The sequence below is a fragment of the Cervus elaphus genome, chromosome 9, assembly GCF_910594005.1.
Source record: "Cervus elaphus chromosome 9, mCerEla1.1, whole genome shotgun sequence".
Lineage (NCBI taxonomy): Eukaryota > Metazoa > Chordata > Mammalia > Artiodactyla > Cervidae > Cervus > Cervus elaphus.
Window position 1 is genome coordinate 7709025 of NC_057823.1, and position 15371 is coordinate 7724395.

Consider the following 15371-nt stretch of genomic DNA (forward strand, 5'->3'; position numbering starts at 1 on the left):
CGGTGCTATCCCAGGACACCAAGCAGGCCCGCTGAACCTTGGTTTCCCCATCTGTAAAGGAGAGCAGTTACAAGAACAGCTTCACTGGGAGGGGCAGTGAGGAGATGCTGGTAAATGCTTCAGCATCCAGCATGTGCTCAACGGACATGTGGGCCTTCTGCCCAGCCCAGGGCTCAGGCAGGTGGACAGAAAGCTGAGCGCTGAAGCATGGCCGTGGGGCCAGGAGCACCTTCTGGGGGAAGGACACTTGGGTCCACTTAGGACACGCTGAACGCCAAGGGCATGGCGGAGGTCTGGAGGCCCGGGATGGGGCTGAACCCATGGAAGGGTGTGGGGTGGGGTTTACTCAGGCTGCGTGACCTCCCCTTCATGTGGTGAAGGGAGCCAGAGCTTCCGGTAGGGAATCAGCCCAGTGATAGGCCCCTGGCTGCTGGCTATAACAGTTGTAAAGGAGTGAGCTCCCCGTGGTCAGGGGCATGCAAGCAAACAGAAGGTTTCCAACAGCATCTACACCAGGGGACAGGCCAAGAGGCCTGATTCTCTGAGGACCCATTAACAGGGCAGGTCACATCCTGGCCGCAGGAGACCAAGGGGAGTACTGCCCGGCAGCTGGACTCCCCTGTCGGAGGCAGCAGGTTCCAAAGAGCTAGAGAACGGACATTCCTCAGCTCCAGGCACCCGGGCAGGCCGCTCCTGCCTGGTGAAACGTAAGCTGGGTCTGGCCGCGTGGACTGCGTGTTTTTCCAGTGGCTTCTTCAGCCACAGCCTGACCACAACCTAGATTCCGTCGGGCCGGCCATTTCCAAGTGTTTGTGTTCAGCTGGGCCAGACGGCGGGCCCGTGGCTGTGGCCTCCCAGAAAGCCTGGAGAAGCACCCCCAGCCTCCTACCCAGACAGCCCTCTGGCCCAGAAGCTGCTCATTAAAGCTGCTCATTAAAGCCACTCGGCAGAGAATGACATGGGATACAGGAGATGGGACAATCGTGCTGAGGGCCAGGGGGAGCTTGTGTGTCCCATGAGCAGGGGTTCCCCCCCAGCCAGGACCCCAGGGGCAAAGACACAACCCTGGGCAAAGCCGACTTATTGGAACCCCTCCATGCTGGCCTTCAGACTTTAGGGTCAGCTTACGACCATGTCAGCTGCCACAATTGTAAGTCAGAAGCCAGCACAGTATGTGAACAGCCCTGCCTCCGCGTTTACTTCCCCCTCTCAGCCTTAGCTTTCCTTGGCTGTAAACTAGAGATGATAATGGAACCTGTCGTTCATGAGATCCAACCCAATGCCTAGCAGGTGCTTCACAACCTGAGGACCCTTCCCTGCTTCCAGGAGGGGTCTGGCTGCCTCCCCCATCAGACTGAAAGCTCCCTGAAGGGAGGCTGGGTCTTCAAGAGGAGGGAGTGAATGGAGTTTTGCCTTTGTCCCTGCCCTGCTCAGGACCTTCACAGACCAAAGGTAAACTCTAAAACCAGCATTCAAGACCTTCGGATATCTGATAGCGGTTTGGCAAACTCCTATTCACTCTTCAAAGCCCATAGCAAATGTCCTCTTCTCCAGAAAGCCTTCCTTTGGCCCTTCTGTTGTTGTTGTTGTTGTTTTTTTCCAGTCCATGACCCTCCTGTTGGCCCAAATCAGACCCCTACAGGCTGAGCTATCTGTGTCTGGCTCTGGGTCCCTCTCCAGAATGGGGTTCTGGGAAGACCAGTGTAAGCACAATCAAGCATCACTGTGCCCACAGGTCTGCATGGAGACATCACATGTGAGCACACAGGTGCACATCTGTGTGTCTGTCTCTCTGTCTGTCTCTGTGCCTGTGCCGGGCCCCAGCAGGGGCAGCCAGGTGAACTCCCCCCAGACCACCGAAGACAGAGGCATCTTCACCAGAGGCAAGCAGCGTGGGCTGAGCAGGGCCCATGGGGGCCCTGACTTGGCTGGGAGCTCATCTGTCTCCCAACTTTCAGCAGAGAAGAAGCAGGGGTGTGAGCCGCCGGCCTCAGCCTCCACCACGCAGGCGCCGTGCCCTATGACCCACCATCAGAACTCTAGCCCCATCTGGGGCAAAGGACGGGCTGGGGCTCCGGGGTGGTGGCCTGAGTCCTGAGTGGGCTCCCCCACCACTGCCTTGAGGGAGGCCCCACCAGGCAGCCTTCGAGGACATACCTGAGGTTTGGCAACACCCGGCCAGACAGCCCCCGGGGTTGAGTCAGCAGGAAGAGATTCAGGACTTCCCAGGAAAAGCATCTGGGACTCCGAGGCGCCCCGGCCCCAGCCCACACCCTCCCTGGGGCTGCTGGAAGGTGGGCAGTGCCCGGGTGCTATGTGGGACTGAACCGTGGGGGTTCGTGGAGGCTCAGAAGTGAGCCCGACGGCGGCAGTCTGGGCGTCTGAGGGTCGAGTGTCCCCAAAAGCAGGGTGATAGAGGGCGACTGTGAGTGTTGGTGCCCCACTGTGTGCAAATGCACTTGGCTGCTGGTGCCCCGAAGGACCCTGTTGCATAGGCTTTTGTCTGGACGCATCCGCCTGGGCAGCTGTGAGGGCCACAGTGACCAGCGAGGCTGCCCCGTGCCGCGTGACCAGCAAATCCAGCCACGTGCGCTTCGAGGGGGCAGACTGCAGGTGGGGCTGCGATGAAGTGTGACGGGGAGCCGAATGAGGGACAAGAAGGTGGCCGGGTGGTGTGGGAGGGAGCGTCCGACGGGAGGACGGGGACAGGGCATGGCCAGGACGGTGTGACCTCGGGACTCCTGACCCCATGTGCCACGTCTCCGGGGCTGCACGGTGCCTGTGACCCTGCTGGGGCGGAAGGTGTTCCCTGCATGTCTGTGCTCCCCCGACCCCTGGGGTCTGGCCTCCGCTCCTGCCCCGGGAGGGGCATTCAGCTAGGCTGCTCTTTCTCTGTTGGCTCTCTGCCTCTGTTTCCACTATTAAAATGCAAGCACTCCCCCCCCCACCACCTGACTGAAGCCAGGTCTCCCCGCCAGGCTGGCTCCAGTCTTTGGGGTCTGCGACTGGGTCATATCCAACCCTGAGGGCTGATGAGGGAGACAGACAGGGCTAGGGAAGTGGTGGGTGGCTGCGCCAGGGCCACGAGGCCCCGACGGAGGAGCCAGCAACGTCCAGCCAGGACTGGAGGCCGCCCGAGGGGAGGGGGCTCCAGCCTGCAGGTTTGGACCCTGCAAGGGCTGCCACTTGGGAGGGGGCAGACCCCAGTTCCATAAAAGAAACACTTCCCAACATGCTTTCCCACAACAGTTCTAGAAGAGCCTTTGTTATGAGAAATTATGTGATCTTCCCCTGTTCCAGCACTCTCTGTGGCTCCCCACCAACCTCCAGCTCCTCACTCAGCAATCAAGGCTTTGCTCACCTCCCCTGGGTATCTCCATCTCCAGGCCCACTTGAGGTTTCCCTTCTCAGCCTTCACATGTATCTTTCTAGCTGCCTGTTATGCCCTTCCTGCCTTGCCCACCTGGAAAGCTCCTATACATCCTTCAAGACCCACTGCCTTTGTCCCTTTCTCTGGGAAACATTACCCTTTCCCTCAGTCTAGGGTGTCCCCATTTCCTGTGTGACCCTGGGCAAGTCCCTTCAGTTGTGAAATGAAAGGTATGTGTGTGAAAAATCACCCTTACGAAAAGTACATTTGGGGGCCCAAGACAATAAGTATACATTATAGTGTTAGCTGCTCAGTCGTGTCTGACTCTTTGCAACCCCATGGACTGTAGCCTGCCAAGCTCCTCTGTCCACGGAATTCTCCAGGCAAGAATAAAACGCCCTAAGGTGAGTTAGGGCTGTGGGAGGGGGCAAAGAGGGCTTGTATCTGGTCAGTGCTCGAGGCATGTTCATTTTCCTCTCTCCTCCTGGATTCTGCAGGTTTGAGAGCCTCTTGTTCTAAGCACCATTCCAAGATTTTTCTCCCACTCACAGTACTAGGAATTATAAGAACCCTTGCTTCTAAAATTAAAAGTCTAAAATGCCGTGGGCAGGACCAAGGACTTCCTTGTGCCCTGAGCTGACCCCAGGGTGTCTGAGGCCGGGGTCTCTGGGGGGAGGCCTTATGTCCCCCCACGCCCCAAACTGATGGGGTATGGTCTGGCAGCCCCAGTTTTAGGGGGAGAGTGATGGATTTAGCAGGAGGCAGATGGCAAACATTTCAAGAGGGAAGGGGCGGGACTCCTGGCTCAGAAGTAGAATGGGGTCACTGTGCAGTGTCAAGAAGCCCAGGGCTGTCAGCTAAGAGCCATGGTTTCCTTCTCTTGGAGCCTCAGTTTCCTCATCTGAATATTGGAACTGAGTGCTGTCCTCCTGAAGGGCTGTCAGCACGCGCGAGGAGGCTCTCGGGCTACAGCCACTGCCAAGCATTCTCTCGGGCCTGACACTTGGCCAGCAAGTCTCCCGGCCCGCTTCCCTCCAGGAGCCCCTGCTCACGCCTGGCCCGGCCACTGCAGCTGGGGAGGGGGTTTCAGGATGACACCAGCCACCCCGGTCCTAGGGAAGGGGGGCCAGCAGGCCGCTCCAAATTCAGCTGCCCCAGGCCTGGCATCGGCCACGGCCCCAACACTTTCTCAATAAAAGGTATTTGGCAGCAGAGCCTGACACCTCATCACACGCGGCCTGGAAGCCAGCTTCTCCTGCGGCTGCCGGGGGAGCCCCCTCCTCTCCCACTGCTTCCCAGGGCCCCGACAGGCAGACCTGGCATCTGCGTTGCCCAGGGTGGGAACCTGCCCCTCTGAGCCCCCCTGTCAGCAGAGGGTGTAGACTGGATAAGTCAGTCCGGATACATGCACATGCCCCTGGCTTCCAGGGCCCTCCCAGCATCTCCCCTCTCTTGTCTGTCACGGCCGATCCAAGGGGAGGCTGGGGTGCCGGCACCAGGGCTCCAAACCCTCTGCTGGTCTCCAAGCAGAGCCCCAGGGCCCACCCTCAGAGACTGGGGCGATACCCTGGGTTTGCTAGATTTTTCCAGACCCTCCAGGCCCCCGAGTCTGCCCCCCTGGGCAGAGGAAGATGTTCCCCTGAAAGGTCTGGCCTGAGCAAAGGTGTGAGGGAGGGCTGGGGAGGTTGGGGGTCGGTGGATAGAGCGTTCACCAGATGGACAAGAGCCGGCAGGCCATGGGCGCTGAGCGCTGACCCCACAGTATGTGGGCCTCCCACACAGAGCCTCTCTCCTCCCCAAGGCCAGGCCCTCTCTGGGCCCCTATTGTTAGCACAGAGCTGACACCTCTTAATGCTGGACAAGCAAATCGTAATGGAGACTGGAGCGGTGGGGTGGACAGGTGGGCAGGGGGCTGATAGAAGGGGAAGAGGGTGGGAGGGTGGGGATGCAGAAGGCCTAAGCGTGCCCCGGAATAAGGGAACACTCCGCACTCAAACTCAGCCAGGTGCCATGGTCCCCCTTCCAGGCCCTGAGAAATGCCACATCCCTGCTTTCTGGTGGCTGACATCTCCAGGCAAAGGGAGTCTTGTTCTGAGGGGACTGTTGGGCCATCCAGGGAGCCCCCACTCCTGCCAGGATTCACTCCAGAGCCCAGGCAACCCTTCACCTCTCCTTCTGGGACCTCGGTTTCTCTGTCTGGGAAGTGGGGATGTGGTCAGAACAGCGCCTGCCCCACGGGGTGTCAGGACGCCTTGCCCAGCCAAGCGCACAGATGCAAAGTGATGGTTCTGCGCCTTCTGCGCCTCCAGACTGAGAGGCCTGGCGAGGCCAGAGGGCTCAGGACCACGGCCCTGGGCAGCCCAATCACCATGTGGTCAAGGCGTGGCCAGGCCTCAGCTGGGTGGGACCCAGGGCAGGGCAGCTGTGGCCCCGGCCGCGGAAGTCCAGGGCGGCCTCGATTCCTGCCTCCTGGAGCAGGCGGCCCTTCCAGGGCTCCTCCCTGCCCACTGCAGCCCCTGGGCACGTGGCCAGGCGGGAGCCGCTGACCACAGCCAGGCGAGGAGGAGAAGGCCGGGGCAGCAGCTGCTGCCGTGTTCAGCGGTCAGGGCTGCACGGGCTCGGGCGGCTCGTGGGTCAGCCCTGCTCACACATGTCGCAGACACACTTCTGTGGGCATCGGTTGGGGCCCGCGTACCTGCCTGAGGAGTGTCCGGGACCTGATGGAGGCCTGCAAGCTGCTCTCACACTCATGTCCGTATGTGCTTCTGCCTGCCAAGGTGCCTCTGGATCTAGCAGTCCCAGCCCCCATCCTTCCCTCCCCAAGACTGACACCATGAGGAGGAAAAGAAGCATCTTTAATTGAATCCCTGCCTCAAACCCCTAGAGAATCTCCAAGCACCAAACATGTGAGAACTGGGCCCCCCAGCCCCAGAGCCAAGAAGCCGCTTCCCCAGACCCTCAATGTGCCATCTCCAGACCCCTCCCCACTCACACCTGTGACCAGTCTTGCCAGCTTTGTTTCAATAAATAAGCCCAAGAACAAAGCTCAGGGTGGAGGCCCAGCTCAGCACAGAAATCTGAAGAAGCGGATTATCTGAAATCGGGATCGAAATACACATGAAATCAGAGCTGGTATGCGAGCTGGGAATGATCCCCTCTGGGCCCCATGCCCCCACGGTCACCCCACGACACTGGCTCCCACAGTCAGGACGAACTAACTCCATTTCATGTCACACAGTAACAATCACTTGCTGGCGTTCTCCACCATCAGACCTGACTCTGAATCCTGGGCAGGGGAGGGGGGTGCCCAGAAACCTTAAGAGACAGCGAGCCTCTGGAGAAGGGGGCTTGGCTTCCCAAGGACACGGGGATCGGGAGCAGGGCAGAGGGGCGAGGCTGGGGGCCAGGTCACTGCTGGGCCCTGCCTCGGCGGGTGCGGAGTGGACTCGAGGCTCGGGCCTGTACGCGTGTCACGTCGCCCATCTCCCTGCGGATGTCCCCAAGAGCAGCCGATGGGGACTCCAGCAGCCTCTGGAAGAGGCTGGGCCGGCCCGCCGTCGGCTCCCGGCACTGAAAGGTCACGGCAGTGCCCGCATCGGCCTTCATCTCCCTGGAGAAGCCGTCAGAGGAGCCGTCGAAGCAGCGGCCGATGGCGATCTCCTTGGCCAGCCTTGGGCTCTGGTCGGTGACTGTGTAGACACCGTAGTTGTGACCCAGAGGGTCCAGCGGGGCCAGCATGGAGAAGGCAGCCAGGTCATCAGAGGGCGCGGGTGGGGGGTGCCGAGTCAGGTAGTCCTGCAGGAGCCCGTTGACCGAAACGCGCCGGCAGCTGCCCTGCGGCATGATGGTCACCAGCGTCCTGTCCACCTGGCGCTGGTCGAACAGCATCCCGCTGCACTTGAATTCCACACAGGCGGCAGAGGAGCTCGGGCGCTGGGGGTCTCGGACGCTCCGGGAATCCCGCAGCCCGTAGAGCTGGCCCTGGGTCCGGGGATGGCTGCCTCCCAAATTGTGGGAGCGGACCATGTACTCCTGAGGTCCCTGGATCTTCACCTTGAGGAAGCAGGCCCGGAACTCCTGCGGGTTGGGCCACCAGGCCAGCAGATCTCCAGTCCAGGAGGCCGGCGCGCCCTCGCGGAAGGGGACCACGTTGTACTCGTATTTGTCCGCCTCCACACGAGCGAAGCGGAAGTGACCGGCGGTCACCGGGGCCTCCTGGCACTCCCGCAGGCTGCGCCAGGGGTACACAGGGCCGTTGGCCTCGGTGGGGTCCCCGGGCCTGGGCTTGGCGAGGTTGATGCGGAAGCCAGTGCGCTTGAGGGCGGGGTCGTCGTGGTCCGTGCGGCGGTAGGCCAGCCGGTCCAGGTAGGGCTGCGCCACGCCCACGGTGGCCGGCAGCGGGCGCGGCCGCGAGGGCGCGGGCTCCAGCTCCTCCCCGCCCAGGGTGGCCGTGACCACGGCGGTGTAGGCATCGGGCTGGTCGGCGTCGCAGAAGGCGGGGAGGCAGGCGCCATTCGGGCCGGTGACCGCGCTGTCGAAGCGGCCCCAGGCGCGAGGGTTGGCCGAGAAGCCGGGGGCGGGCTCCAGATTGACCAGCGTGACCACCACGCCCTCCACCTGCTCGCTGGGGGTGAACTTGTCGTTGGCGTAGGCGCGCACCTTCACGAAGCAGCGGCGGCGCTCCGGCACGTCCAGGTTGAACAGGCGGCGCTCGCGGATCTCCACGTTGCCCACCAGGAAGACCCGTTCCTCCCGGCGGGCCCGCTGGGACGCCGGTCTCTCGCGCTGGAAGCTGCTCTCTTCTTCCCACAGGCCCGTGTCAGGGTTCAGCGACCACAGCTTCAGGGCCTCGAGGTGGCCGGGCATCCGGATCTGGTCGGTGGCCACGCGCACGGCCACCAGCCCGGTCTGCAGCTGCTCAGCGGAGCCGGCGGCACGTAGGTCCACGGAGAACATGCCGTAGGTGCGCAGCGGGGCCAACTCCCCGTCCCTGTCCACAAATCGCAGGTCGCTGGGGGCGGCGGCCGCCGAAGTGAGATTTCGGGGGTCCACGAAGGTCACCTGGGCCTCCACAACCCCCGTGTAGGGTTGACCGTCAGCTCTGCGGAAGGCCCCGGGCGGGATGACCAGCTCTCCTAAGGGGGCCTCATCTCCCATTTCCCCGAGGGATATCGTGTTGCTCTGGCTGGCGTCTAAAATGATCGGGGCTTTCTTTCGCATGGCCTTGATCTCGTGGTACACGCCGGCACCTCGAGGGTCAAAAGGCAGGACCCTGACAGTGTCCACGAACTGCCCGCTGGGGTCCACAAAGGTCATCACCAGCCTCTGAGTGGAAGGCGCCACCTCCAGGGTGAAGTCACCCTGGTAGGAAGTGAAGCCAATGGGCTCCCGGCCCAGCAGGATGCGAGCAAAGCGCAAGGGCTCCCTAGAGTCAGCGGCCACCACCCGACCCCGGATTAGCCCCCGAAGGGGCAGACATTTCTGACAGCCACATTCAGCCACGATCTTGACTGGGAGGGTGTAGCCAGAGCAGTGGATCTTCCTGCTCTCCAGGCGGCGCACGGAACAGCAGCGAGAGCCTGCATCCCCACACCGGGGCCTGGAGCCTGCAGGGCTGGGGCAGAGGGTGTCAGGGCAAAGGCCTACGTCCAGGTAGGTGGGCCCTCTGCCTGGCTGACCACAGTCATCTGGAAGCTTGATCAGGTGTTCTCGGGGCCGGGGGTCACAGGCTGGCTGGCCCGGGGCTGTGGAGCAAGGAAGCAGGCAGATCAGGGCAAGGGGGAGAGCTCCAGGGAGGCCAAGGCCGGGGGCCTGGATTGGGGTCAGAGGCTCAACCCAGGGGCTCAGTGACTGAGCAAGGTCAGAGATCAGTCTGAAGCTGGGGTTCCATGTGAGACTGAGTTTTAGCTGGAGCTGGGACTCAGTTTGGTGTCAGGGTTGGGGGGAGGGTTGCTGAGGATGCTCACCAAGCACAGTGAGTCGGGCGATGCCCGACCGCACGGCCCCCGCGTCATTCCATGCTTTGCAGTGGTAGGCGCCTGCCTGGTCTGGGCGGAGCCCATGCAGTTCCAGGTGGGCCCCATACCTGTGTGTCCGCCTGTCCAGCAGCGTCCCATTGTGGAACCTGGGCGGGGGCGGGTGAACAACACCATGGGTGTCCTTGGCAGAGGGGAGGAGCTGCATCCACCTCCCCCCACCCCCGCCCCATGCAGCACAAGGACGTTGCAGAGCAGCTTCCTCTGGGTCTTTGAGGCACCACGTATCACAGGATGCCCATTCCAAGTCCACACCTGGGTGAGAGACCCATGAGCATGAGGCAGGGCACTCACCAGGAGTATTTCTTGGGCATGGGAGTGCCTGAGGCTTTGCAGCAGAAGGTCACATTCTGGCCAGCCTCTCGAACTCGAGACTCGGGGTGCTTCACCAGGTAGGGCTTCTCTGGGGGCAAAAGCAGGAAAGGTCAGGGTCCAGCTTCTCCCAGTGACCCTTCCCAAGAGTCAGGTGCCATCCAGTCCCTTACAGCGATGCCCTGTTTCACCTGGGTCTTTTCTGATGACTCACTTTCACCCCACATCTGCTGGAGACTGTACCCTTAATGCAGAATCTATTTTTTTCCCATTAGCCACGGACTTTATTGTTTGAATATTTGCAGCTACTATTCTATACACAAATTTTAATTTCTTATAGAACTCTGTATTCCTTATTGCTGGGTCACTTCATTCTCCTCTTTATGGCACATTTCCATCAGGAAGTATTTCCCTAGAGCACAGTCTGCCTGATTGTGGGTTGTTGTTATTGTTCAGTTGCTAAAGTGAAAGTTAGTCACACAGCCGTGTCCAACTTTTTGCAGTTCCATGGACTAGAGCCTGCCTGGCTCCGCTGTCCATGGAATTCTCCAGGTAGGAGTACTGGAGTGGGTTGCCATTTCCTTCTCCAGGGGATCTTCCTGACCCAGGGATCGAACCCGGTTCTCCTGCATTGCAGGCAGATTCTTTACCAACTGAGCCACCAGGAAGTTTAGTTGCTAAGTTGTGCCCAGCCATGGACTGTAGCCCGCCAGGCTTCTCTGTCCACGAGATTTCCCAGGCAAGAATACTGGAGTGGGTTCTTAATGCCTAATCTTAATGCCTCCCTTTGCAACTCATGTCTCGCTCCACACCTTCTCCAAGGATTGTGATATCTTATTTCTTGCCCCATTGACCTCGTTGTGCATCATATCATCCCAAGTGCTTGGTGTCATCCAGAGTTACCTCCCCAGGTCCTCAGCCCCTCATCCCTCTTGCCATGAGGCACTTACCCAACTTATTAAGGACAACAGTGGCCACCGCGGACATGGAGCTGTTGGCCTGGGCCTGAGCCGTGCCTGCAGAAAAGCCGTCCATTTGGGCACTGATGTTGGCTCGGCTGCTGGCACAGATTCCAGGCATCCGGAAGGTTCCATGGGCATCACTAGTGGCTATGGTGCCAGGCCAGTCTCTCAGGGAGACCCTGGCTCCTGGCAGCGGACGTCCAGATGGGGTGACCACCGAGCCCAGAAGAATGTGGTCGGGGCACCCACACGTGTTGGGGCCACACCCTGGAGGGACACAGGGAGGCACGGAAGACTCTTGACCCCTTCCTGGGGAGGGCTTTCCTCTCCATCAGTCACTCAGCAAAGATACCTAGGTACCCTGCCCACCTTGATGCCCTCAGAGAGTCCTCAGCATGGACCTGCTTGGAGCAGCCCCTGTGTGAAGGACAGGGGGCTGAGTGGTCAGGGCTGGGGCAAGGGGGGGGACCTGGGGTCCTGGTGTGAGGGAGATGCCCGGGGGAGGGACAGGAGAGCTGACTCTCACAGGCCAGAGAGGCTCCTTCTGGCATGAGAGGAAACATTCAGGCAGGGGCTGGGGGCCCAGCAAGGGGCTGGGTCTTGGGCCCAGAACCTCGCCCTCCAGTCTCAATTCTGCGGTTTCTCCATAAAATGGAAAATTCCACTGGAAACTTCAGGGAAGAGGCATGGAGAACGCAGAGCCAGGCAGGGTAGGGTGGGGACCCCACCACCCCATTGGCCACGTGCTCCCCCACCCTGCTGCGGGCTCTGCTGGGGCAGTCTCCAGGCCGTGTTTGTGGAGCCCAGGCCTGATTGGAATTTCCAGTCGCCTCCTGGCTGGCCTGGTGTCCGGCCCTGGGAGGGCCTGGGCATCGTGTCTGCCAGGGTGTGAGCGCGTGTGCGCGTGGGCGTGGGGGGACGGGCGGGGCCTGCCAATGCCATGCGAGTGTGCATCCCGAGTGCATGAGCCAGCTTCTGTGTGTGTCCACGTCCACCGGGATATCCGCACACCTCAACATGCACACGGAGGAAGCGCCTCCACAGATCTGCCAGTGACTGGACATGACCCCCGTGAAGTCCACCCGTTCAGATGTACGCTTTTACCAGTGCTCCTCGGAGGCCCAGCAGGGAAGGAAAAGCCAGTCTCCACGTGGTCCAAGTTCTTCTCCTCCAGGCTCCGCCCCTACGCCCAGACTCCGCCTCCTCTCTTCAGGCACCTCCCCATCAGACTCCACCCTAATCAGCCCCTCTAGGTACTTCCCTCAACTGGCCCCGCTCCCATCACACCCAGGCCCCGCCTCTAGTCCGCCTATCTCCTCCAGGCCCCGCCCCTCCTACCTGGACACCGAGGCCTCACACACTTCTGCGCCTCCGAGGGACGCCCGGGACACGCATCCCCCGCGGGGCTTGGGCAGCGGCGGCGGCGCAAGCGACGGCCTGGCCCGCAGCTCCCCGAACAGGGACCCCACGGGCCCCACGAACCCCACGTGGCCTCTGGGGAGAGGGCAGGGATGGGGGCGTCAGGTGGCCGCCCACCCCGGAAACCTAGAATCTGGTGACAGTGTGGGGCTGGAGGACGCTCCTGGCACGTGCATCTGAGTCAGAGAGAAGTCCTACCCTCTCCCCACCAAGGCGAACCGGTCGAATGTGCCGTGGAGGTACGGTCGTCCACCCCCAGCACACTGCCCCCCCCCCCACCTCCCTCTCCCCCCCACCAGCCGAGCTATTCTTTCTGCATCTCACACGTGTCTGGGGCTCAGAACATGCTTTCACAGGAAGAAGCTGTTGTAGATGAGCAAATGAGGGCAGCAAGAGGGAGACACGTTCCTGGGGGCCCCTTCCTGCCCCCCCCACCTAGGTCCCCGCCATTTCAGCCCATCCCTTCCAAAGCCCCCTCTGCTCCCCGCTCCAGCCCTCTCCTATGGCCTTGGTCCTAAAGGACCCCCTCCTCTTCCTAGCCACGCCCCATCCTCTCGGTCCTGCCCCCTCCCCAGAACCAGACATTCAGGCCGCCTCCACCTCCCGCGGGTCCCCGCGGCCCCCGGAGCCCCGCCCTCACCGAGCGGGCAGCGGAAGCGCACGTGGTAGTTGGAGCAGCGGCGGCCTCGGGGCTGCTCGCGGTTGAGGCACCAGAAACCGCGCGTGGGGTTCAAGTGTACGCGCTCGCCGACGTCCGACGGCAGGGCCCAGTCTGTGGTGCGCGCCTCCAGCGCCAGCGGCCTTGGGCACACGCGTGCCGGCCCATAATAGAAGCGGATCGCGGCCAGGCTCTCGAAGTCACCGTCGCCGCCCGGGTGGTCGACGTTGAACCAGGACGTCCACTCGCTGGCCTCTGCGGGCACCACACGCGCTGGGACCCGGGACGCCGCCGGTCGGGCCCCATCAATTCATGCGAAAACCCGGGCCTGCCCACCCCCATCTCGCATTTAAATCCGGGTTGCCCTGCGCTCAGAAGTGCATGGGCCAGCCCAGCCTTCCCAGACCCAGAGCCCTCGAGCACAGGAGCTGCAAAGAGACCAAGGGAGGTTGTTTTCCTCCTGCAGCCCCCCTTGTTCTGCTGCTCTGCTCAGTACCTGAGCTGGCCCCGGGTGCAAGCGAGCTCTGGCCACTGTGGCACCAACCCCTAGCCTCAGCATTCAGAACCATTGAGAGGTAAGGAGGTGTAAGGGCAGCAGGAGGAGCCCCGCCTGCGACCAGCCCCTCTGCTGCCCTCCCCCGCCCCCATCAGTGCCAGCTGGGGTCTTGCTTGTGCTGCGCTCAGTCGTGCCCAACTCTTCGCCACCCCATGGACTGTAGCCTGCCAGGTTCCTTTGTCCAGGGGATTCTCCAGGCAAGAACACTGGAGTGGGTTGCTACGCCCTCCTCCAGAGGATCTTCCCAACCCAGGGATGGAACCCAGGCCTCCTGCACTGCAGGCAGATTCTTTATCACCTGAGCCACCAGGAAAACCCACTAAGGGACCTTGCCCACTGAACCCATCAGGCACCCTCAGTTTCGGGGAAGCCAGAGGTGGGAAGGGTCTGGCCTCGCACAGGTTAGCTTCTGTTTCCATCAGCACAGGGGGTGCTCACTCCTTTCCTGATTCAAGAGCAAGTCAAACAGAACCTTCCTAGCTGGGAAACAGACCTTGACTGAACTGAGCTGGTTGTCCCACCATGCCACTTCACCCCACCCCCCACCCCCGGTTTCCTCCTGGACAAACAGCCTGGACGCTCCCTGCTCCTAAAACTTAAGACCTCTTATCTTAGGGCACCACTTCCATGCCCAGGGATGCCTCCTGCATTCTTCACCCAGCTCGCATCCCCCTTCTCACATGACCCCACCAGCCAGAGCTCACTCAGAGCCCACAGCAGAACCAGGACTCAGACCCAAACTGGCTCACCTTCCCAGTCCTCCAGGGCTGGCGAGGGCTGGCCAGGGCGCAACGATGAACCTTCAAGGCCCCACGCGGTCACCGTGGGCTCCTCGGTGTTGGGAGTACCTATCAAAGGGGTGAGGTGTGGTGGGCGGGGGGGGGGGGCGGGGAGACCTCTGTGAGCTCCTGGTATGTGAGGTGCTGCCATGGTCTCTCCCATTTCACAGAGAAGCCAGACTCCAACTCTAGCGGACCCCAAGAACAGCAGCCTCCCCTTCTCCAGGAAGCCTCCCCCTGACCTTCCCACCCCATCTCTCACAGCCCCATCCCTCACTCGGACACAGCCCCTTAGGTTGGGAAAGTCTGTCCACTTCACTCCCCCAGACCCAGTTCTCCCACTGTGTTCAATGGCCATGAGTTGAGTTGGCTGTGCCCCTCTCTGCCCTCATCTTGATCTGAATTCTCCTTCATCCCTTTGCTGGCTCCCTCAGTTTACTTTACATCCCTGCACTCGGGGCCCAGGCTGCCAAAGGGAAGTCCTTGGAATCTAGCCTGGCTTCTCTGGCCTTGAGGTGTCTGAGATAGCCAGGCTGGGCGGTGACAGGCAAGTCCCTTCCCTCTTGGAGTCTCAGTCTCCCCATCTGAAAAATAGGCCCAGTCCCCGGCTCTACTGAGTGTTCCAGAGATGGGGGTTTCTTTTCTGAGTGGTGTGTGTGTGTGTGCAAGAGGGGAGGAGTTCGCTGAGAGGGGACAGTTCTGACCCCTCATCCTGGGGACAGGACTGGATGAATCAGGGCCCAAACGCTGTGGCTGCGATGGATACCCTGCAGTCCCCTCTTGCTCCCTCACTCCACTCCCGAGGCGGGCAAGGCGGCTGCAGCGTGGGGGAAGCGAGTGGGTCCCTTGGTTCTGTCTCCAGGCTCCGGCTGCTTGCCAGGTCCTCTGCCAGACGTTCGGGCGCCTGGAGGGGGGGCTGGGCGGGGGTCTAGGGGTGCCTCACCTCGGGCCCCCGCCAGGTGTGCGGCGGCAACACAGAGGTAGAGCAGTGTCGGCAGTGACGCCATGGCCAGGTCCGAAGATTGGAGGGAGGGTCCCAGCTCCGCTGCGCACTCGGGTCGGACTCCCGCGGGTCTGGCGGCCGCTGGGGCTGAGGATGGGGGAGGGACGCGGCCGCAGGCCACGCCCCGTGCAGGCCCCGCCCCATCCGAGCAACTCCCCGGCCCGAGGTGACTTGGGTGACCACCCCTCTGGGGCGACCCCCTCGGTGCATCCGGCTGTACCTCCGCCCTCGCGCTGGCCTGCGTCCCCTCGTCGCCGACTGGAAGTCCCTTCCTGAG

At 61.8% G+C, this 15371-nt stretch overlaps 1 protein-coding gene across 2 annotated transcripts; it reads right to left on the reverse strand.

The window, feature by feature from the left end:
• Positions 1–6208: 6208 nt before the first annotated feature.
• CILP2 (cartilage intermediate layer protein 2) lies at positions 6209–15362 on the reverse strand. Of its 2 annotated transcripts, XM_043910807.1 has the most exons (8): positions 15035–15362; positions 14062–14160; positions 12739–13011; positions 12018–12173; positions 10668–10946; positions 9700–9808; positions 9337–9494; positions 6209–9114 (listed from the first exon to the last, which is right to left on the reverse strand). In XM_043910807.1, exons 1-8 carry the CDS (start codon positions 15096–15098, stop codon positions 6779–6781), a joined length of 3474 nt encoding a protein of 1157 aa, XP_043766742.1. In that variant the 5' UTR covers positions 15099–15362; the 3' UTR covers positions 6209–6778. The 2 variants fall into 2 exon arrangements, with proteins under 2 accessions (XP_043766742.1, XP_043766743.1); XM_043910808.1 differs by lacking the exon at positions 12018–12173 and having other exon boundaries at positions 15035–15359.
• Positions 15363–15371: the final 9 nt, after the last annotated feature.